This window comes from Plectropomus leopardus, chromosome 3, assembly GCF_026936395.1.
Source record: "Plectropomus leopardus strain MGB_pleo_1.0 chromosome 3, ASM2693639v1, whole genome shotgun sequence".
Classification (NCBI taxonomy): Eukaryota; Metazoa; Chordata; class Actinopteri; order Perciformes; family Serranidae; genus Plectropomus; species Plectropomus leopardus.
The window spans coordinates 8,321,444-8,344,658 of NC_142178.1; the positions used below are offsets into that span (position 1 = coordinate 8,321,444).

The following is a 23,215-nucleotide window of genomic DNA, read 5'->3' on the forward strand; positions in this document are numbered from 1 at the left end:
ACAGAACAAACGGAAATATCAAATGTAGTGTGAGGTGATAACTACAGGTTTAAAGTGAGGGCCTGAGTGTAGGATCATCTTGGAAAAACAGGCAGAATTCATAATGTATAAAGTTGTCTTACAATAGTGTCAAATATTCAATTATCACGTGTTTATTATTGTAACTATGACGAGAAAGGTCCCCAAACCTTAACAAAGTGCTTTAAAAAAACATAAACTCAAAGCACAATCTTTCCCTAAAACTGGCCAAGTCTTGTTTCTGTCTAAACAAACTGTAAACTCAGTCGTGTCATCAAACACATTTATGTTTCACAGACTAATGATTTCATCCAGCCAATCAGAAAACACTTCTGTGGTCCAGTTAAAGGTTCAGTGTGAAGGACTGTGGTGGATATACAAGGTACAAGGTACATTTATTATGTTCTTATGTATATTTTATCATATTAGCAGAAATGGAATATAAGTGAGTTTTTCTTAATAGATAATCTCCTGAAATACAAATTATTTTGTTTGCATTAGAATGAACTGTTGATATCTATGTTAATGACTAAGGAGTCCGCCATGTTGAACTGCCAACACATAACAGTCTGTGGTACTAAACTTTATTCATCGTGATTAAAATCAAGATGAATAAACGTCTCACTAAATCAGTTCAGACAGATAAATCATAATTTAGAAAATAATGTTAAAATAATGATATTAAAACAAAGATAAATGAAATAACAAATGAATCCCATCTGCTGGCTCATAGTAACATTTTTCTTTAACAACAGAAAATTTGAAATTTGAAACAAACAGAATTTCTCACTTTGACAAAATGAAAAAAGCTTTTTATTCGTAATACTTGAATTCATCATCTTCACTGTTAAAATCACCTGAGTTTGTATCTTTTGTCTCTCTGATGTTTCGCCGCAGGGGCTGATGGGAGGTGTGAGGACCTGTTAGAGACCACGTGGCCCTCGTCTGATCTCACAGCTCGTCCTCGTTTGGCCTCAGCTGCGTCAGAGCTCCACTTCTCCGCAGGTTGAGCAGAGGAAACACCACTGCACAACATGCTTTTCCTCCCAGCTGCTGCTCTGTGCTGTCTGTGTTCAGGTGAGTGTTTCCAGCCAATCAGGAGCCAACAAAGTCCACCTTTAACAGACACTGTCACACTCACCTTCATCTACCTGTCTGTCTCTGCAGCGCTGGTTGCCATGGCAGCAGATCAGCTGATTCAGGATGATTTAACACTGACCAGGAGAGTCGGTGATAACGTCTCCTTCAGCTGTCGAGGCGATGAGCAGTGTGGCACCTTTGTATACTGGTACCAGAAGAGAGACACAGAAACATTCACACGGATTCTACGTATTCGCAGAAGCAATGGTGAAGTTACATATTACAATCATCCTCAGAAAAATAATTTCTCAGCTGTGTATGAACAGAAAGTCTGTGAGTTGAGGATCCAGAGAGTTGAACTCAGTCATTCAGCCACTTACTACTGCTCCTGTTGGAGGTCCCACAGAGAGAAATGATCCCTGCAGCCTGTACAAAAACCAACAACAGATGTCACACAGTGTTTGTGACAGGAGGAGAGCAGCAAACCACAGCCCAGGTTCACACATTTCACCTCCAGCTCAGCCAGAGTCACAAGCACACTCAACTAAGGAATTTATTTTCTTTACTGGAATCAGGATTTATTTAGCATTATATTTATATATATATATATATATATATATATATATATATATCTTTTTTAACACATTTTCCAACAGGATTAAAGCAACACAGAAGAACAATGATGTAATAATTTCAAAAGATAGCAAAAATATCATTTTAATTAAACAGATAACACAAATAAATGGGATTTTAAAAAAACCCCAAAAAAGGTCATTTTTGAAAAGCAATGTCGATTTGAAAATATTCATTAAAAAAGTTCAAATGATAAATACAAAACCAAGCATCAGCATTTTGTTGAAAATGAATTTCCTCTGCGTCGACCTGCTGCAGTTATTAGGTCAACTCCTCACAATACTAATCTGATCTTGATGCGTAAACTGTGTTTCCTACAAATCCATCCATCACATCTTTGAACAGATTTTAGCAGATAAATTCACTCTAATAAATCAACCAACTGAATTCTTGGATTTATGATAATTCTCCCTCAGCAGATTTGGGAAATGTTTTTGGATTTAATCTAGTTTTTCTCTGTGAGCAGTGGGACGTTTGGCTCAGTCGTTCCATCCAACCAAAACTTTGATCCAGAACAAGACAATTGTTGGCCTGATTTCTGTCACATCCACAGAGGATGTTTATCATCAAAGTATCCTCATAAACATGTTTTTATGATATCTTTGATGTTACGTTCTAAATGTAGAGTTGCTTTATTTGCAAAAAGTCGGGGAGGTTATGTTTAGGCAATAATATTCCAGAAATGGAATATAATATAAATATATTTTCTTTAACTGATAACAACCTGAAAATCCGAATGAAGCGGGAATATCTTCAGAGTCCGCCATGTTGAACCTCCATGTTTCTACAGTAGCCCAGAACGGACAAACCAAACACTTACTCTAGAGCGGGCCATTTTTGTTTTCCCATCAGCCACCATGATTAGCAGCCCTCTTAAGTGTTTGTTTGTTTGAACTTTTTTTTGATCTCATGTGTTGCACTGATTTCGAAAGCAGGAGGATCTCAACTCTTTCTGTTGCAGCACTGGTTTTGTCAAAAGGAGTCCATTAATGTGATACACATACATCATAAATCAAAGTAATGGACAATTTAAAAATGTGAGCTGATGATGGTGCTGGATACAAACTCACCAAAGTCAGAAGGATCCATCCTCTGAGGAACATGAACGTGTGAACCAGCGATCCACAGAGAAAATCTGCTAATGTTTCTATAAAGGAAAAAAAGAAGAGACAGTCGTGTTAATATGAACATTAGAGAGCGACATCATGGAGCTGAAATATGATACTGGTTAATTTTTGGGACTCGTTCACCTCAGCCGACACATTCAGCAGCAGACAGGTTTTTGTATTACTCTCTCTCACTGTGAGAAATGACGTGATCTTTGGCTCTGGAACTAAACTGTATGTAACAGGTAAGAATAAACATTTATTTTCCTTCAATTGTTTTATTTAACAAGTTGAAAATGTTTTTATTAATGATTCTCTGCTGCTTCAGGCTTTACGTTTTTTTCATCATCAGTAGAGTATTCTTGCAGCTATTGTTACATAAACAGGTTAAAAATTCCTAAAATAGAAATTTTTAAATTTCACCACACAACTCAAGTAATTCTTTATTTTTAAAGGAGATGAATCTGAGTTATATATTAAAAAGTATGATAATGGAAATGTAAAAATATATAAAGTGTTCCCCTCAGTAACTCAGCACCATCTAATACAAAATATGACTTTAAAATTAATTTTAATGTGTCAGAAAATGTATGATAAAAAGCATGAAATTGTAATATTTTGTTTATGAAATTAATGCAATTTAATAAACATATTTTAAATGGTAAAATGTATCACATGAATATTACATTTCATATGGAGGTACAAATGTCTTTTAAGATATTGAAACATTTATTCAGAAACTTAATATGATATTACAATTAACAGAATAACTAATTTATATATTTCTGTAATGATGTATAATAATTGCACATGTATATATCTGCATTTGAACTGACTTTTAATAAAACTGAAATATAAAAAGTAGGCTTTATATTAGTTTTAAATGTATTATGGCCTTATTCCTGTTTTATTTATCCAAATAATTGTAGTTTTGTACAAAAGTTAACATTATCATAATTAAATCACTGATGTAGTCAATTGTATTTTAATGAATTTGATTAAATTACTTGATGGTAAATATAATATGATAAACTTATATTGTTATAAATAAAATTACAATAGTGTTTCAAGCTTTATCGTCTCTTTTGTGGGATAGTAAATTCTTCTATTGTAGTATGTTAGACAGTATTATATTATTATGTAAAATCCCCCATAGTGATCAGGTTTAATCTAATTTTAACAAACAGTTTTTTATTTACATTTGACATATCTGAACATACAACTGGGGTTTAAAAAATGAAGATATTTAGAGTTTTCTTTGGAAATTTGGTTACGCTATATTCTACATAAAAATATCTTACATGTATCGTAATACCATGTATTGTAATTAAAGTAACAACTATTTTTATGCAATTAAACATATGTAATTTCTAATGATTCATAGAAAACCAGTTTCCACTGTATGATCATAAAACTTTTCATTCTAGAATAAAATAGAATAAAATTTTGTGTGACAGTAAATTATGTTATTATATATCATATTTTATTATATCATTACTACTACTAATACTGCTACTACTATTAATAATAATAATAATTTGACTTTATTGTGATAACGAATTGCTGAATACATAATATTTTTGTCCCTCTATAACTCATGCTGACAGTATATTCTCAGTGTGTTTAGTATGACGGTGAATCCAGTACATGTAGTGAACTTTGTGCTGTACTGATGAGTACTTTAGTTTCCAGGATCAGACTGAATGCAGTGCAGAGCTGTAAGCTGCTGCTGACTGTGTGAATGTGTGTCTGTGCTGCTTGTTGCTGCTGTCAAACTTCAGATGAGCAGGTAGTGCAGCCCGTGGTGAGCGTGTACCCAGCAGCACCCACAGTCCACCTGGAGGGGCGGAGCTCCCTGCTGTGTCTGGCCTCAGCCATGTTTCCTCCTGAGGTCAAGTTCTCCTGGAAAAGAGGGAGGGAGAGTGGTACTCTGGTGGATCTGAGCCCTGATGACGGAGAGCAGCTGGAGCTCAGAGAGTCGGGACGCACCGCCTCCATCTTGCTGATCCATCAGCCAGAGAACAGCACATATAAATATCGCTGCTACGTGCAGCACGAGGGGGGCACAGTGAAGGCCCAAACAGAACAAGGTAATGAAGATTTGGTGACTGTGTTCAGCAGTGATTCAGCTTCATGTGGAGACGCTGTCAGAGAGAGCAGAGGACTGACATTTCTCACTAGGCGGGTTTCCATTACAGATGTGCACAAAAATTAAGCAATATTTTAGAAATGTCTATAAACACAATTAAAACAGATGACCTCCTTTCCATTGAGTGATGTGACTTCTCCTCTCGCGATTAACGTTCCAAGAAACATGGCGATGGATGTTCAAAGCATCAGCAGGTTTATTTCTATTGCAGCCACCACACCAGCTGTCATCTAGAAATACACTGGCCGTCATTATTTCCAATCGAAGGTGATGTAGGTGTGTTATGGAGCGATGATGGAAAGACAAGCCCTTTCACGAGGGATTTCTGAGAGGTGATTGTCCAAAATTTCACAGAGGAATTGTGAATTCAAACTTTACAGCTGCTCAACTTTTAAAGAGTTATTGGATGTAATAACACCTCTCGTAGCGGCTGCTGCATCATGGCTGAGGGAGCCAGTTCCTACCAACAAGTGCACAACCACAGCATCATGTGACCTATAAAAGCCAATAATTGTTTCCATCACAGTTTTGCGACATATGGTTTCTTTAATCTCCTGAAATATCAGCTCATGAGAGCATAAAAACTATTTTTAAGATAAATGTTAGTTGTTTGTTTTTTTTAAATCAGTGTGTTTCCATTAGGCGTATTTTATATTTGCAGTTTGAATTAGTGCATTTGAGGGTCAATGGAAACCCAAACATTTCACTCCTTTTCTGTTTCAGAGGTTCCAGCTCCAGCAGCCTCCTGTCCTGCAGAGAGAGAGCCAGCAGACCTGCCAGCTCTGCAGCAAGCTGACTGTAAGATCAACTGCTGCTTCTCCTTCAATGCCCAATGTTTCCCTTTAAACTGCAGCCGTTGTTTCTTATCTCATCATTAAGAGTTGCTGTCCTGGCTCCATACCTAAAATGCTTGATGGGGCTGTGACTTGTTGTAATTGATTAGAGTCTTTGAATTTATGATCAGATTGAAGCTGGTTCTTGTCTTCATGTAAAGCTGGTGGTTCTGTCTGGAAAAGTCCAAGTGATACTGATGAAAATATGATGATGTTGTGAGGAAATTTAAAAAGTGAAACAGTATGGAGAGAGGAATGACCTGTCTGTCTGTGTGTCTGTGTGTCAGTGACCCTCCAGTCTCAGTGCAGGGTGAAGCTGCTGTGTGTGCTGTACACACTGCTGACAGTGAAGAGTCTGGTGTACTGCTGTGGACTCTCTCTGCTGCTCCTCCTCAGAAACAAGGGACCGTCCACCAACTGCACACATGCTGACTGACTGTTCTCCGCTCGCCTTTTCTCACCATCACGTCTCATCAGTTCATCTCATTTATCACTTTGTTCAGTATTCACAAATATCAGTTATGACGTGTTGTGGTTGGTTGATAAATATATCTCTTTTATGCACAAGCAATTAAGTGTGAATTCTTTGCAGTGTTATTTTCATTAATTTGTTTATTTCCACTTTTAGTTGTGACTTTTATAAGTATATTAAAAAAAATAGCTGAATCATTGGCTGTCTGGTAGATGTGTTATTGTTTATATTTTTGCTTTTCTTTGTAAAACAATATGCATAGTGTGACAGCTTTGTAAAATTCCTTCTATAACATCCTTTATAAACGGAAAAAATAAAGTGTTTGTGTAAACATCCTTGTTTTTATGGAACTTTTTTGGCCTCAAAGCAAATAATCAAAAACAGAATCAGCTTCATTAGCCGCATATGTTGACGACTGCAAGTCATTTGACTGGTTTTGAGTCGCTGCAAATATACTTAAACACAGCACCAAGTACAAATACACAGGAAGATTAGAACAGAAGCACACAGCTTAACAAGGACAACAAAACTAAAGAAAAATAAGCAAATATATACACAGCTGTTATATACAAGTCAGTAGGTGTGGGTGTTCCACCAGGTTTGGTCCTGAGCCCCTTTTATATTTGTGTCAGTGTCGATATAAAATTCTACGCTGATGACACTGTTGTTTACACACATCGACAAACAGCAGAGCGAGTTACTTTAAAGAAACAGCTGTTATGAAATGATCAGATTTTTCTGAATTATCAATTACAGCCTGATCAGGACTAAATGGATTGGTTCAGGTGCTGATTATATAAATTATGACTTTTAGCTGTGGCACACATTTCAAGACAGAATCACAAAATGCTTCACAAAGAAATATAAAATGTATACATTGTTGAAAAATATTTACAATTTATTCATTGTAAATGATATAAACACATAAACACTTTTTCTTTTGATGTTAAGACTGTATGCACAATTTCTTTCCCTCAAGTAATATGTTGTAATTTTACAATACAGACATACAAAGTCTGGATACAGCATCTTTATTCTGTAATCTCTATAAATAATAATAAAAAAAACCAGGACACTGTTTTCCATCAATAGACTCCTGACCTGAAGCTGAACCCCCTGAAAAACTTAAAAAAACTTTAAAATTCACCAGTTTCATAGAGCATGCTGCCATTTTTAATTGTAATTGAGTTATTCCTCCCATGTGAACGCTGTAGTGAGAGCCAGCTCTGCTAGAATTAGTGTGAGATAATAAAGTGGGATCAGAGCAGATTTAAGCAGGTTAAACAGATCTTTTATTTCAGCTTCTCAGCTCTGAGTTGAGGCTCTGAGATGTTTCTCTTACAGATTAAAAGCACAGATCAAAGCTGAGACAGCGATGCTGAGTGCACGGTTGTAACTGTCACTGTGTTATTACTGTGAGAAAGGCTGCAGAGCAGAAACCCACACAGCCCGTCTGCTGCCGGAGAGGAAGTGTTGACTCGATGTCAACATTTTTTTATGAGTTCTAATAACCAGAGAGAGCAGATTCATATCTGCTGCTCTACACATTTATCAGATCCTCTTCCTCTCTGTGGCTGTTTGTCATTTCTCTTGTTGGAAGCTTTTTTTTCACTGAGCCTCCACCCACACAGTTGAACTGAGCCCCCAAAGAGCAGCAATGACCATCCAACTGGAGGCAACACTCATGGGAGCTGCACTTCACAGTTTACACTTGGTGCTGATGAGTAACAACAAGTCCTCATACAAACATGACAAACAGCTTTCTTATTAGTGCCCTCCAAAACATACATATGAGTGTTTTCTGATTGGAGGATTGGTCTGGAGGACTGTCGTCATGTAAACAGATTCAGCAACTCGTAGTGTTTTTGAGTTTTAAGAGCTTGAAGTGTTTGTTTTTTTTTTTTTTTTTTTTTTTTTTTTTTTTTACAGCAGAAAGAACTATAAAACATTAAATATTTCAAAGCAGAAGCTATGGTGTGATGTCATTATTTGCAGTAAATTATTAGTTGTGCATAATGAAAACATGTACATTCAGTACTATTTGTTCCAGTGCAGTAAACTGAGAGAGATCAACCAGGACAGTAAACTAAAAGATAGAACACTAAAATCAACTCTGATGGTGATTTTTTTACAAGAGCAAAATTAATCCAAAATATTCTGAAATGAGAAAAGTTGATAGCAGAACGTTATTATTTTTTATTTTACTAATTTTATTTTCCATTTCTAGATATATTTCAATCTGCATTGGTTTTGGTTTAGTGTGTTTTTGCACGTGTTCTCTCTCTGTTGTGTGTTCTCTCTCCTGCAGGCCTTTGTGTGGCAGGAGGTGTGGCGTGCTCCTCCTGCAGCAGCAGATAAGACACACCTGTGTCCACTCAGCTCATCAGCCTGCCTTTATAAAGCTTGACGTCACTCCACTGCTTTGCTGCTTAATTCTGTACAGTCTGATAGTGTTTCTGTGACTTCAGTGTTTTGTTTTTGAATGGCTTCAGGGTTTAAGCTGCCAGTTTTGCAGTGTTTGTTGTTTGCTCGTGAATTTTATTTGTACTTATTAGTGTTTTTACGTTTCTGTGTGCTCAGGTACTCCTGTGTTGCTCGCTGTTGCGCCTCAGTGTCCTCAGTGCCTGAGTTTGTCCATGTGCTGCGTCTATGCTGGAGATGATTCTGTGAGTCAGTCAGCTCCCTGCCTCCACTGCCTGCTCCTTTGCTTTTCTTGTGTACAATAAACTCTTTTTTTTACATACCTACCCATGTCAGTCTCCACTTTAGGGTCCAAAAAAACCCCTAAAGCCTGTAAAGTAAGTAATACAAAATACAAAAATAAAATACTGCTGCTAATACTAATAAAATTGAGAATAACAAAACCAAATTTCATTTAAGAAATTTATTTATGTGATAAAAAGTCAAGTAAATGTTGAAACAAATACACCAAAGCACAAAGCATTTAGAGAAAAAAACAAAACAACTAAAACCAAAAAGTAAAGCTGATTACATGAAGAAAATTCAAATGTTCAATATTATATTTAAAATAAGCACATGAATAAAAAAAGTTCTCTAGTATCACCATTTTCCAGATAATGAGATCATTAAGATATCATACACAGTGTATTAGAAGATGTTTGTTAGTAAAATACATTCCGTGATTTTGTTGATATAAAATAAAAAAAGCTAAAATAACACAAACACTGAGGGAGTAAGTTAGCCTACATTACAAATTAAATAAATCAGTTACAGTCACTGAGAAAAAGATGTAATTATAATACAGTTACTTATCAAAATGTTGGTGATACTTCTTTTTTAAATTTTTTTAAAAACATTTATTTATTAATTTATTTACTTTTTGCCGTGCAGGAATTTCTTGGCATTAACTCCGTCTTTTCCAGGAGAACTTGACCTCAGGAGGAAACATGGCTGAGGCCAGACACAGCAGGGAGCTCCGCCCCTCCAGGTGGACTGTGGGTGCTGCTGGGTACACGCTCACCACGGGCTGCACTACCTGCTCATCTGAAGTTTGACAGCAGCAACAAGCAGCACAGACACACATTCACACAGTCAGCAGCAGCTTACAGCTCTGCACTGCATTCAGTCTGATCCTGGAAACTAAAGTACTCATCAGTACAGCACAAAGTTCACTACATGTACTGGATTCACCGTCATACTAAACACACTGAGAATATACTGTCAGCATGAGTTATAGAGGGACAAAAATATTCAGTATGTGTTCAGCAATTCATTATATCAATGTGCAACATCCAATAATAATAACAATAATAATAATAATAATAATAATAATAATAATGATGCAAAAAGTAAACATATCTAGGCAGCAAAATAATATGTTCATACTTTCACTATAATCATTGCTACTAATATAATACAATACAGTGATGACATTTATCTTCATGCAATGGAAACTGGTTTTCCTAAATAATGGTGATTTACATATTATAAATGAATTACACATTTACCGGCACATAAAATAGATTGGTAAAATTATTTATAAATACATTAATTTACTTTGTTTTTTACACATTTCATAACATTTTTAACTTTTAGACCCAGTGATCGAATGATATGTTCAGATATTTAAAATGTCAATAAAACTAATAATTTAAATGAGATAACAGAACCTTACTTATTGCCTTGGGGAAATTTAATGATAATATAATATAATATAATATAATATAACATAACATAACATAACATAACATAACATAACATAACATAACATAACATAACATAACATAACATAACATAACATAACATAACATAACATAACATAACATAATCTGTTGTTAATCTAAAATTGAATATTAAATTAAATATTCACCTTCACATGAAATACAATTGTACCTTTAATTATCTAACATGTTTTATTTAATATCAATTAACTCTAATTTCTAAAGAAACAAATAAAGACATTAAGAACTTCATAACCACAATTTAAACTTTTGTACACAACTACAATGATACTTCTTAATAAATCAAACATAAATAAACACTGTTTAATCTATATAATATCATTTATATAATATATATATGATATCATTTTGTATAATTTTTTATATCTAATAATATAATACAATACACTTGAGATTGTTCAAATAATCATAAAGCCTCCCATTTATATGTATTTAAAGTCAGTTAACAGCTAGGCTTTGTATGTGTCATTATTATATATCATCATAAAATATATAAGATGTATATATTAAGAAATATATAAGAAATATATAAATTAGTATGCAAAATTCTTCTCATGGTAACATCATATTTATTATCTCTTTCAGTGTTTGAATGTCTAAAAGATATATGCACCATCATACTAAATGAATGATACATTTTAAAATTTCTTTAAACATATTTAATATATGCTTTTCATTAAACATTTCTTTGACACATATATCGTTTTTTTTACACTGAATTACCAACAGAATCTAATTCTGTATATATTTTAACATTTCTAATTTCGTGCTTTTCTATATGAATCGGTTTAATCTCCTGAAGAAATAGAGAAAAACTTGAGTTGTGCAGTGAGATTTTAACATCCTTTTTTGTTGTTGTTTTGTGTGGGAATTATGAATCTCTTTATGTAACAATAATTATCTACTAATTATGAAAAAAAATGACACGTAAAGCCTGAAGCAGCAGAGACTCATTAAAAAAAAAAAAAAAAATTTTTAATTTGTTCAATAAAACAAACTGAAGGAAAATAAATGTTTTTTCTTACCTGTTACACACAGTTTAGTTCCAGAGCCAAAGATCACGTTTCTCACAGTGAGAGAGAGTAATACAAACACCTGTCTGCTGCTGAATGTGTCGGCTGAGGTGAACGAGTCCCAAAAATGAACCAGTATCATATTTCAGCTCCATGATGTCGCTCTCTAATGTTCATATTAACACGACTGTCTGTTCTTTTTTTCCTTTATAGAAACATTAGCAGATTTTCTCTGTGGATTGTTGGTTCACACGTTCATGTTCCTCAGAGGATGAATCCTTCTGACTTTGGTAAGTTTTTATCCAGAACCATCATCAGGTAGCACTTTTAAATTATCCATTACTTTGATTTACGGCTTCTGTGCATCCAATGACTGATCTTGTTTTTTTCATATTCCTATCCCAGTGTCTGAATATTCTTAATAATTATAATGTTGCTGTTTGAAAGAGCTTACAGGCATTATTATGCTCTTATATAACCATGATGGCACTGGCATAAAATCTCACATTTCAGAATGATAATAATACTGTTATATTGTTTATTTCTGGAATAATATATCGTCCAACCAAAGTAGTTATTGTGACAAGCCTGATTGTAACACTAAAAGTAAGAATAAACTGCTTGAAAAGATGAATAAAATAATAAAATAAGAACAATGCTGTTTTTTGTTTGTTTGTTTGTTTCCATGTCTTTTACTTGAATGACCTTTAGACTCAGTCTTTATGACATCATGTAGCCTATGTAAATAACATGTAATACCTTAAAACGTTTTTATATTATATTTGTTTTAAAACAAGTCAGCTGGAAACATTAACAAGCTTGAGACGGTTATCAATAACTCATAAAGCTGAGGTTAGCTCTACAGTTTTCAAAATGTGCCAGCGATGCGCACAAAAGCAGCTTCTCATATCTGGCTGAAATCATCCAAACAATGTTTTGTTTTATTTCTGTTGTCTCAAACTCTGTCTTTCACCTAAAATCACCTCCCTTGTTGTAATTTGGCACCAGGCTCCCTCTCTGTTTTCTTCACCCTTTTGTCCGTCTCCATTTCACTTCACCTTTTCTTTCTTTCACCCATTGATCCTGTCGTCTCTTTCTCTCTCCTGCCTAACCTCTTTATCTCCCCTTCTTTCTGCACTTTCCTCTTCCTCTCATCTCTTTCCTCTTCCTCTCCTCACCTCCTCTGCCCTTTTCTCACTCTCGTCCTTCTCCTTCCATTAGCAGCAGTAGCAGGAGGAGGCACGACAGCGAGGAGGGCGACAGCCACCGGAGGCACAAACACAAGAAGAGCAAGAGGAGCAAGGAGGGCAAAGAGGCCAGCGAGGACATCAGCGCAGACCAAGAGAACCAGGAGGCCATGGAGTAGTGATGGCCACCTCCTGTGTGTCTGTCTCCGCTCCTGTCTGTCCCTCCGTGTCTCCCAGGAACATGAGAAAGAAGGAGAGGGAAAAGATGAACGCAGACCAGCAAAACCAGGAAGTGATGGATGCGTCCTGTCACTCCCCTCTCCATCTATCTGAGTTCTCCTCCACGCTGCTGTCACTCATCCTCACCGTCACAGAGAGTGCAGGAGCAGAGGAGGTGGTAAAGGAGGGATGGTACTTGATCTGTTTCTCCATCAGTAGCTGACATGAGACAGGGCATCAGTCTGTCTTCACCTCCCTCTGCTCCTCGACGCTCCTCTCAGAGCTCTGCTGTAACATCATGCTCACACATCTCTCTGTATAGTCAGGATGATCAACACGTTTAGCTCTTTTTTTCTCTCATTTCTTTCTTTGTTCTTGTCCTGTATGAAGACATCTATAGACAGCTGTCGGTTTAAGTTCAATAAAAAAACACTTTTGATAAGACGTTGTTTGGGGAGTATTTTATTTTACTTTTTAAGAATTAATAGCAGAGTATTTTTGCATGATAACAGTGAGTCATATTAATCTGTCACAGAAGTGTATAATCTTAGTCAGTAGTAACACGGCTGATTGGTCCAGTAGTGTGTGAGATTAGCTGCTGACAGACAAACACACTCTCATGCTCAGACACACACAGGACCAAATGCATGATAATGTAATCAGAAGGCACTAATGTTAACAGCAGGGTCAGTTGTAGTGAAAGCAGCAGTACAGTTAGAGACAGTGTGCTGTTCAGACACTAGAGGGCAGCAGTGGAAAAGTTTGATTTTTCACTGCAGCAGCACAGAACAAACGGAAATATCAAATGTAGTGTGAGGTGATAACTACAGGTTTAAAGTGAGGGCCTGAGTGTAGGATCATCTTGGAAAAACAGACAGAATTCATAATGTATAAAGTTGTCTTACAATAGTGTCAAATATCATTCAATTATCACGTGTTTATTATTGTAACTATGACGAGAAAGGTCCCCAAACCTTAACAAAGTGCTTTAAAAAAACAAAAACTCAAAGCACAATCTTTCCCTAAAACTGGCCAAGTCTTGTTTCTGTCTAAACAAACTATAAACTCAGTCGTGTCATCAAACACATTTATGTTTCACAGACTAATGATTTCATCCAGCCAATCAGAAAACACTTCTGTGGTCCAGTTAAAGGTTCAGTGTGAAGGACTGTGGTGGATATACAAGGTACAAGGTACATTTATTGTATTCTTCAGTATATTTTATCATATTAGCAGAAATGGAATATAAGTGTGTTTTCCTTAATAGATAATCACCTGAAATACAAATTATTTTGTTTGCATTAGAATGAACTGTTGATATCTATGTTAATGACTAAGGAGTCCGCCATGTTGAACTGCCAACACATAACAGTCTGTGGTACTAAACTTTATTCAACTTGATATAAGGATGAAATTTGAAGTTTGAAACAAACTAATTTCTCACTTTGACAAAAATGAAAAAAGCTTTTTATACGTAATACTTGAATTCATCATCTTCACTGTTAAAATTTAATAAAAGATAAAAGTTTGTATCTTTTGTCTCTCTAATGTTTCGCCACAGGGGCTGATGGGAGGTGTGAGGACCTGTTAGAGACCACGTGGCCCTCGTCTGATCTCACAGCTCGTCCTCGTTTGGCCTCAGCTGCGTCAGAGCTCCACTTCTCCGCAGGTTGAGCAGAGGAAACACCACTGCACAACATGCTTTTCCTCCCAGCTGCTGCTCTGTGCTGTCTGTGTTCAGGTGAGTGTTTCCAGCCAATCAGGAGCCAACAAAGTCCACCTTTAACAGACACTGTCACACTCACCTTCATCTACCTGTCTGTGTCTCTGCAGCGCTGGTTGCCATGGCAGCAGATCAGCTGATTCAGGATGATTTAACACTGACCAGGAGAGTCGGTGATAACGTCTCCTTCAGCTGTCGAGGCGATGAGCAGTGTGATGATGGAAGCTGGATAGTCTGGTACCAGAAGAGAGACACAGAAACATTCACAGTGATTCTGGGTATTGACAGAAGTGATGGTAAAGTTACATATTCCAATCATCCTCAGAAAAATAATTTCTCAGCTGTGTATGAACAGAAAGTCTGTGAGTTGAGGATCCAGAAAGTTGAACTCAGTCATTCAGCCACTTACTACTGCTCCTGTTGGAGGTCCCACAGTGAGAAATGATCCCTGCAGCCCGTACAAAAACCAACAACAGATGTCACACAGTGTTTGTGACAGGAGGAGAGCAGCAAACCACAGCCCAGGTTCACACATTTCACCTCCAGCTCAGCCAGAGTCACAAGCACACTCAACTAAGGAATTTATTTTCTTTACTGGAATCAGGATTTATCCAACATTATATTTTTAAATATTTTCATCATATTTTCCAGCAGGTTTAGAGCAGCACAGAAGAGCAGTGGTGAAATAATTTCAAAAGATAACAAAAACAGAACAGTTAAATTAAATGAAAAACACAAATCCTCTGTGTGACCTGCAGCAGGAATAAAGTCTGATCCTCCTCATAATACTGATCTGCTCTTAATTTGTAAACTTCCTGTGTTTCTTTCACAATAAAAGCTTCAAAGACACATTTCTTACACTCCTTTTTATTTATTTATTTTTTTTTTACAGATTTTAGCAGATAATTTCATTTCAATAAATGACACAGCTGATTTCTTGGATTTATGATAATTCTCCCTCAGCAGATTTGGGAAATGTTTTTGGATTAATCCAGGTTTTCTCTGTGAGCAGTGGGACGTTTGGCTCAGTCGTTCCATCCAACCAAAACTTTGATCCAGAACAAGACAATTGTTGGCCTGATTTCTGTCACATCCACAGAGGATGTTTATCATCAAAGTATCCTCAGAAACATGTTTGTATGATATCTTACGAATAAGTGCCCCACAAATGATGTTACTTTCTAAATGTAGAGTTACGTTTTTAGCAAAAAGCTGGGGAGGTTAAGTTTAAGTAATAATATTGCAGAAATGGAATTTAATATTAATATATTTTCTTTAATTGATAACAACCTGAAAATCCAAATTAAGTGGGAATATCTTCAGAGTCCGCCATGTTGAACCTCCATGTTTCTACAGTAGCCCAGAACGGACAAACCAAACACTTACTCTAGAGAGGGCCATTTTTGTTTTCCCATCAGCCACCATGGTTAGCAGCCCCTCTGCAACAAGCAGCATCAGAATAACACAGATTTTTTAAAGGTGAAACTGCTTCATTCAGTGTTTTTACAGCTTTTAATTACCGGGTCCATTTGTTCTGGAGAGGAAGAGACCTCTGCTGATAATTCGGCTCCCAGTAAAAACCTCCTGAACGTCTGGATCAGAGAAAAGGTGAGCACACATTAACAGGTGAGTTAACATCCCGTCTCTTAAATGCCAAACAGCATTAAAGAAACTCTGATTTGTAACATGAAACTGCTCTATTCTGTGTTTTTACCTGTTTTAATATCCTGGTCCACTTGTTTTGGAGAGGAAAAGACTGAAGCTGACCAACAATGTCAGCACTGATTTTTGGCTAATTTGACCTAATTTTCTGTGCCTGCATTATCTGCTATTTGGATTTTATCCTCTCATATTGTTAAATTGTGTTGCATATTCTTAACTTGTACATGTTTAACTATATTTTGTGTCTTTTTTATCATAATGTTGTTTGTCTTAACCATTGTACATACTGTTATTTTAGGATGTTTTTACCATCAGCCAAGGGACTACCAGTGAAAACTAGCTCCCCAGCTAACTCGGGTGCATTTATATTTGTTTTAATGTGGATCAGTGCACACTGTCCCTTTTTAAATATAGAAATGACAAAAGTACAATTACAAAAATTGGAGTCAGGGTTAAAACTACTGAAATGTCCAATAATGTCCAGCTCAGAAAAAAGTGTGAATACACACCTGCAGATGCTGGGCTAGTGGTCTGTCTCCAACGAGCCAAACAGTGTTGGAGAAACTCGGCATCCAATAAAAACCTGAATTATGAACACTGAAGGAATTCTAATCAGGAGAAGTTTCAGCTGGTCGCAGTTTGCAATCTCACTGCTGTAGATGCCACTAGATCTTACATGCAGTTCCTTTAAAGGTCACTTACAAACTACATATTTTGTTATTTCATTTGGAGGACTTTTAGGTCCAAACCTCTGGCCCCTGAATCAAACACAATAAGAGTTTTTACAGGATGAGCTGAGCTGCAGTGGCTTCACCAGTGTTTCTCTTTGTGGCTGAACAGGAGAGCAGAGCCCTGAGCTCCTGCCAGAGAACAGACCCATAACCACTGCTTCACATAGCTGTAAGAAGCACATCTGGATTTGAACTCCTGTAAATCTTCTGGTAGCTTCCTTTTTTACAAACTAACCCATGTGTTGCACTGATTTAAATAATAGGAGGATCTCAACTCTTTCTGTTGCAGCACTGGCTTTGTCAACAAGAGTCCTATTATTTGATACACATACATCATAAATCAAAGTAATAGACAATTTAAAAATGTGAGCTGATGATGGTGCTGGATACAAACTTACCAAAGTCAGAAGGATTCATCCTCTGAGGAACATGAACGTGTGAACCAGCGATCCACAGAGAAAATCTGCTAATGTTCCTATAAAGGAAAAAAAGAAGAGACAGTCGTGTTAATATGAACATTAGAGAGCAGCATCATGGAGCTGAAATATGATACTGGTTAATTTTTGGGACTCGTTCACCTCAGCCGACACATTCAGCAGCAGACAGGTTTTTGTATTACTCTCTCTCACTGTGAGAGGTGACGACATCTTTGGCTCTGGAACTAAACTGTATGTAACAGGTAAGAATAAACATTTATTTTCCTTCAATTGTTTTATTAAACAAGTTTAAAATGTTTTTATTAATGATTCTCTGCTGCTTCAGGCTTTACGTTTTTTTCATTAGCATTAGAGTATTCTTGCAGCTATTGTTACATAAACAGGTTCATAATTCCTAAAATAGAAATTTTTATATTTCACCACACAACTCAAGTTATTCTTTATTTTTAAAGGAGATGAATCTGAGTTATATATTAAAAAGTATGATAATGGAAATGTAAAAATATACATAGTGCATTCCCCTCAGTAACTCAGCACCATCTAATACAAAATATGACTTAAAAATGAATTTTAATGTGTCAGAAAACGTATGATAAAAAGCATGAAATTGTAATATTTTGTTTATGAAATTAATGCAATTTAATAAACATATTTTAAATGGTAAAATGTCTCACATGAATATTACATTTCATATGGAGGTACAAATGTCTTTTAAGATATTGAAACATTTATTCAGAAACTTAACATGATATTACAATTAACAGAATTCTGCAAACTAATTTATATATTTCTGTAATGATGTATAATAATGGTACATGTTTTATCTGCATTTGAACTGACTTTTAATAAAACTGAAATATAAAAAGTAGGCTTTATATTAGTTTTAAATGTATTATGGCCTTATTCAAGTTTTATTTATCCAAATAATTGTAGTTTTGTACAAAAGTTAACATTATCATAATAAAATCATTGATGTAGTCAATTGTATTTTAATAAATTTGATTCAATTACTTGATGGTAAATATAATATGATAAACTTATATTGTTATAAATAAAATTACAATAGTGTTTCAAGCTTTATCGTCTCTTTTGTGGGATAGTAAATTCTGCTATTGTATTATGTTGGACAGTATTATATTATTATGTACAATCCCCCATAGTGATCAGGTTTAATCTAATTTTAACAAACAGTTTTTTATTTACATTTGACATATCTGAACATACAACTGGGGTTTAAAAAATGAAGATATTTAGAGTTTTCTGTGGAAATTTGGTTACGCTATATGCTACATAAATAATATCTTACATGTATTGTAATACCATGTATTGTAATTAAAGTAACAACTATTTTTATGCAATTAAACATATGTAATTTATTAATGATTCATAGAAAACCAGTTTCCACTGTATGATCATAAAACTTTTCATTTTAGAATAAAATAGAATAAAATTTTGTGTGACAGTAAATTATGTTATTATATATCATATTTTATTATATCATTACTACTACTAATACTGCTACTACTATCAATAATAATAATAATTTGACTTTATTGTGATAACGAATTGCTGAATACATAATATTTTTGTCCCTCTATAACTCATGCTGACAGTATATTCTCAGTGTGTTTAGTATGACGGTGAATCCAGTACATGTAGTGAACTTTGTGCTGTACTGATGAGTACTTTAGTTTCCAGGATCAGACTGAATGCAGTGCAGAGCTGTAAGCTGCTGCTGACTGTGTGAATGTGTGTCTGTGCTGCTTGTTGCTGCTGTCAAACTTCAGATGAGCAGGTAGTGCAGCCCGTGGTGAGCGTGTACCCAGCAGCACCCACAGTCCACCTGGAGGGGCGGAGCTCCCTGCTGTGTCTGGCCTCAGCCATGTTTCCTCCTGAGGTCAAGTTCTCCTGGAAAAGATGGAGGGAGAGTGGTACTCTGGTGGATCTGAGCCCTGATGACGGAGAGCAGCTGGAGCTCAGAGAGTCGGGACGCACCGCCTCCATCTTGCTGATCCATCAGCCAGAGAACAGCACATATAAATATCACTGCTACGTGCAGCACGAGGGGGGCACAGTGAAGACAGAACAAGGTAATGAAGATTTGGTGACTGTGTTCAGCAGTGATTCAGCTTCATGTGGAGACGCTGTCAGAGAGAGCAGAGGACTGACATTTCTCACTAGGCGGGTTTCCATTACAGATGTGCACAAAACATTAAGCAATATTTTAGAAATGTCTATAAACACAATTAAAAAAGACGACTGCCTTTCCAGTGAGTGATGTGACTTCTCCTCTCGCGATTAACGTTCCAAGAAACATGGCGATGGATGTTCAAAGCATCAGCAGGTTTATTTCTATTGCAGCCACCACACCAGCTGTCATCTAGAAATACACTGGCCGTCATTATTTCTAATCGAAGGTGATGTAGGTGTGTTATGGAGCAATGATGGAAAGACATATCCTTACACCAGGGATTTCTGAGAGGTGATTGTCCAACATTACACAGAGGAATTGTGAATTCAAACTTTACAGCTGATCTGCTCAACTTTTGAAGAGTTATAGGATGTAATAACACCTCTTGTAGCGCTGGCTGCATCATGTGACCTATAAACGCCAATAATTGTTTCCACCACAGTTTTGCAACATATGGTTTCTTTAATCTCCTGAAATATCAGCTCATGAGAGCATAAAAACTCTTGAGATAAATGTTTTTATTAAATCAGTGTGTTTCCATTTGAATTTTTTTTTATATTTGCAGTTTCAATTAGTGCATTTGAGGGTTAATGCAAACCCAAACATTTCACTCCTTTTCTGTTTCAGAGGTTCCAGCTCCAGCAGCCTCCTGTCCTGCAGAGAGAGAGCCAGCAGACCTGCCAGCTCTGCAGCAAGCTGACTGTAAGATCAACTGCTGCTTCTCCTTCAATGCCCAATGTTTCCCTTTAAACTGCAGCCTTTGTTTCTTATCTCATCATTAAGAGTTGCTGTCCTGGCTCCATACCTAAAATGCTTGATGGGGCTGTGACTTGTTGTAATTGATTAGAGTCTTTGAACTTCTGATCAGATTGAAGCTGGTTCTTGTCTTCATGTAAAGCTGGTGGTTCTGTCTGGAAAAGTCCAAGTGATACTGATGAAAATATGATGATGTTGTGAGGAAATTTAAAAAGTGAAACAGTACGGAGAGAGGAATGACCTGTCTGTCTGTGTGTCTGTGTGTCAGTGACCCTCCAGTCTCAGTGCAGGGTGAAGCTGCTGTGTGTGCTGTACACACTGCTGACAGTGAAGAGTCTGGTGTACTGCTGTGGACTCTCTCTGCTGCTCCTCCTCAGAAACAAGGGACCGTCCACCAACTGCACACATGCTGACTGACTGTTCTCCGCTCGCCTTTTCTCACCATCACGTCTCATCAGTTCATCTCATTTATCACTTTGTTCAGTATTCACAAATATCAGTTATGACGTGTTGTGGTTGGTTGATAAATATATCTCTTTTATGTACAAGCAATTAAGTGCAAATTCTTTGCAGTGATATTTTCATTCATTTGTTTATTTCCACTTTTAGTTGTGACTTTTATAATTATAAAAACAAATAAGCTGAATCATTGGCTGTCTGGTAGATGTGTTATTGTTTATAGTATTTTTGCTTTTCTTTGTAAAACAATATGCATAGTGTGACAGCTTTGTAAAATTCCTTCTATAACATCCTTTATAAACGGAAAAAATAAAGTGTTTGTGTAAACATCCTTGTTTTTATGGAACTTTTTTTGGCCTCAAAGCAAATAATCAGAAACAGAATCAGCTTCATTAGCCGTGTATGTTGATGACTGCAAGTCATTTGACTGGTTTTGAGTCCCTGCAAATATACTTAAACACAGCACCAAGTACAAATACACAGGAAGATTAGAACAGAAGCACACAGCTTAACAAGGATAACAAAACTAAAGAAAAATAAGCAAATATATACACAGCTGTTATATACAAGTCAGTAGGTGTGGGTGTTCCACCAGGTTTGGTCCTGAGCCCCTTTTATATTTGTGTCAGTGTCGATATAAAACTCTACGCTGATGACACTGTTGTTTACACACATCGACAAACAGCAGAGCGAGTTGCTTTAAAGAAACAGCTGTTATGACATGATCAGATTTTTCTGAATAAAATGTCTCTTATCAATTACAGCCTGATCAGGACTAAATGGATTGGTTCAGGCGCTGATTATATAAATTATGATTTTTAGTTGTGGCACACATTTCAAGACAGAATCACAAAATGCTTCACAAAGAAATATAAAATGTATACATTGTCAAAAAAATACAATTAATTTATTCATTGTAAATGATATAAACACATAAAACACTTTTTGTTTTGATGTTAAGATTTTAAGCACAATTTCTTTCCCTCAAGTAATATGTTGTGATTTTACAATACAGACATACAAAGTCTGGATACAGCATCATTATTCTGTAATCTCTATGAATAATAATAAAATAACCAGGACACTGTTTTCCATCAATAGACCCCTGACCAGAAGCTGAACCCCCTGAAAAACTTAAAAAACTTTAAAATTCACCAGTTTCATAGAGCATGCTGCCATTTTTAATTGTAATTGAGTTATTCCTCCCATGTGAACGCTGTAGTGAGAGCCAGCTCTGCTAGAATTAGTGTGAGATAATAAAGTGGGATCAGAGCAGATTTAAGCAGGTTAAACAGATCTTTTATTTCAGCTTCTCAGCTCTGAGTTGAGGCTCTGAGATGTTTCTCTTACAGATTAAAAGCACAGATCAAAGCTGAGACAGCGATGCTGAGTGCACGGTTGTAACTGTCACTGTGTTATTACTGTGAGAAAGGCTGCAGAGCAGAAACCCACACAGCCCGTCTACTGCTGGAGAGGAAGTGTTGACTCGATGTCAACATTTTTTTTTAAGTTCTAATAACCACAGAGAGCAGATTCATATCTGCTGCTCTACACATTTATCAGATCCTCTTCCTCTCTGTGGCTGTTTGTCATTTCTCTTGTTGGAAGCTTTTTTTTCACTGAGCCTCCACCCACACAGTTGAACTGAGCCCCCAAAGAGCAGCAATGACCATCCAACTGGAGGCAACACTCATGGGAGCTGCACTTCACAGTTTACACTTGGTGCTGATGAGTAACAACAAGTCCTCATACAAACATGACAAACAGCTTTCTTATTAGTGCCCTCCAAAACATACATATGAGTGTTTTCTGATTGGAGGATTGGTCTGGAGGATCTGGAGGTTTTTTGATCAAATAAATTAGTTCATGAAGTCAGCAGCTCCAGGAGTTAACTTGGGGGGCAAATTAGGAGCTTTAAGTGCTTTTTTGAGCAAAATTCATTGACTCCAAAATATTCTGAAATGAGAAAAGTTGATGGCAGAATGTTATTGTTTTCTTATTTTACTCATTTTATTTTCCATTTCTATATATACTTCATTCTGCATTGGTTTTGGTTTAGTGTGTTTTTGCACGTGTTCTCTCTCTGTTGTGTGTTCTCTCTCCTGCAGGCCTGTGTGTGGCAGGAGGTGTGGCGTGCTCCTCCTGCAGCAGCAGATAAGACACACCTGTGTCCACTCAGCTCATCAGCCTGCCTTTATAAAGCTTGACGTCACTCCACTGCTTTGCTGCTTAATTCTGTACAGTCTGATAGTGTTTCTGTGACTTCAGTGTTTTGTTTTTGAATGGCTTCAGGGTTTAAGCTGCCAGTTTTGCAGTGTTTGTTGTTTGCTCGTGAATTTTATTT

At 36.3% G+C, this 23,215-nt stretch overlaps 2 protein-coding genes and 2 long non-coding RNA genes across 6 annotated transcripts; 3 read left to right on the forward strand and 1 right to left on the reverse strand.

Moving 5' to 3' along the window:
• Positions 1-1,037: 1,037 nt before the first annotated feature.
• LOC148189884 (immunoglobulin kappa light chain-like) lies at positions 1,038-6,626 on the forward strand. The gene is made up of 6 exons (XM_088075475.1): positions 1,038-1,095; positions 1,186-1,495; positions 3,006-3,082; positions 4,619-4,927; positions 5,710-5,784; positions 6,107-6,626. Exons 1-6 carry the CDS (start codon positions 1,053-1,055, stop codon positions 6,253-6,255), a joined length of 963 nt encoding a protein of 320 aa, XP_087931601.1. The 5' UTR covers positions 1,038-1,052; the 3' UTR covers positions 6,256-6,626.
• Positions 6,627-9,602: 2,976 nt separating this feature from the next.
• Positions 9,603-11,710, reverse strand: LOC148189885 (uncharacterized). Its single transcript, XR_015776189.1, has 2 exons — positions 11,519-11,710; positions 9,603-9,795 (listed from the first exon to the last, which is right to left on the reverse strand). It is a non-coding gene; the product is annotated as an uncharacterized LOC148189885 (long non-coding RNA).
• On the forward strand, positions 11,507-13,356 carry LOC148189886 (uncharacterized). Of its 2 annotated transcripts, XR_015776191.1 has the most exons (3): positions 11,507-11,616; positions 11,720-11,796; positions 12,728-13,356. It is a non-coding gene; the product is annotated as an uncharacterized LOC148189886 (long non-coding RNA). The 2 variants fall into 2 exon arrangements; XR_015776190.1 differs by lacking the exon at positions 11,507-11,616 and having other exon boundaries at positions 11,658-11,796.
• Positions 13,357-14,595: 1,239 nt separating this feature from the next.
• Positions 14,596-21,200, forward strand: LOC148189887 (immunoglobulin lambda-1 light chain-like). Of its 2 annotated transcripts, none has more exons than XM_088075477.1 (6): positions 14,596-14,653; positions 14,746-15,069; positions 17,666-17,707; positions 19,253-19,555; positions 20,284-20,358; positions 20,681-21,200. In XM_088075477.1, the coding sequence occupies exons 1-6, from the start codon at positions 14,611-14,613 to the stop codon at positions 20,827-20,829; spliced, it is 936 nt and encodes a 311-aa protein (XP_087931603.1). In that variant the 5' UTR covers positions 14,596-14,610; the 3' UTR covers positions 20,830-21,200. The 2 variants fall into 2 exon arrangements, with proteins under 2 accessions (XP_087931603.1, XP_087931604.1); XM_088075478.1 differs by having other exon boundaries at positions 14,746-15,061; positions 17,664-17,707.
• Positions 21,201-23,215: the final 2,015 nt, after the last annotated feature.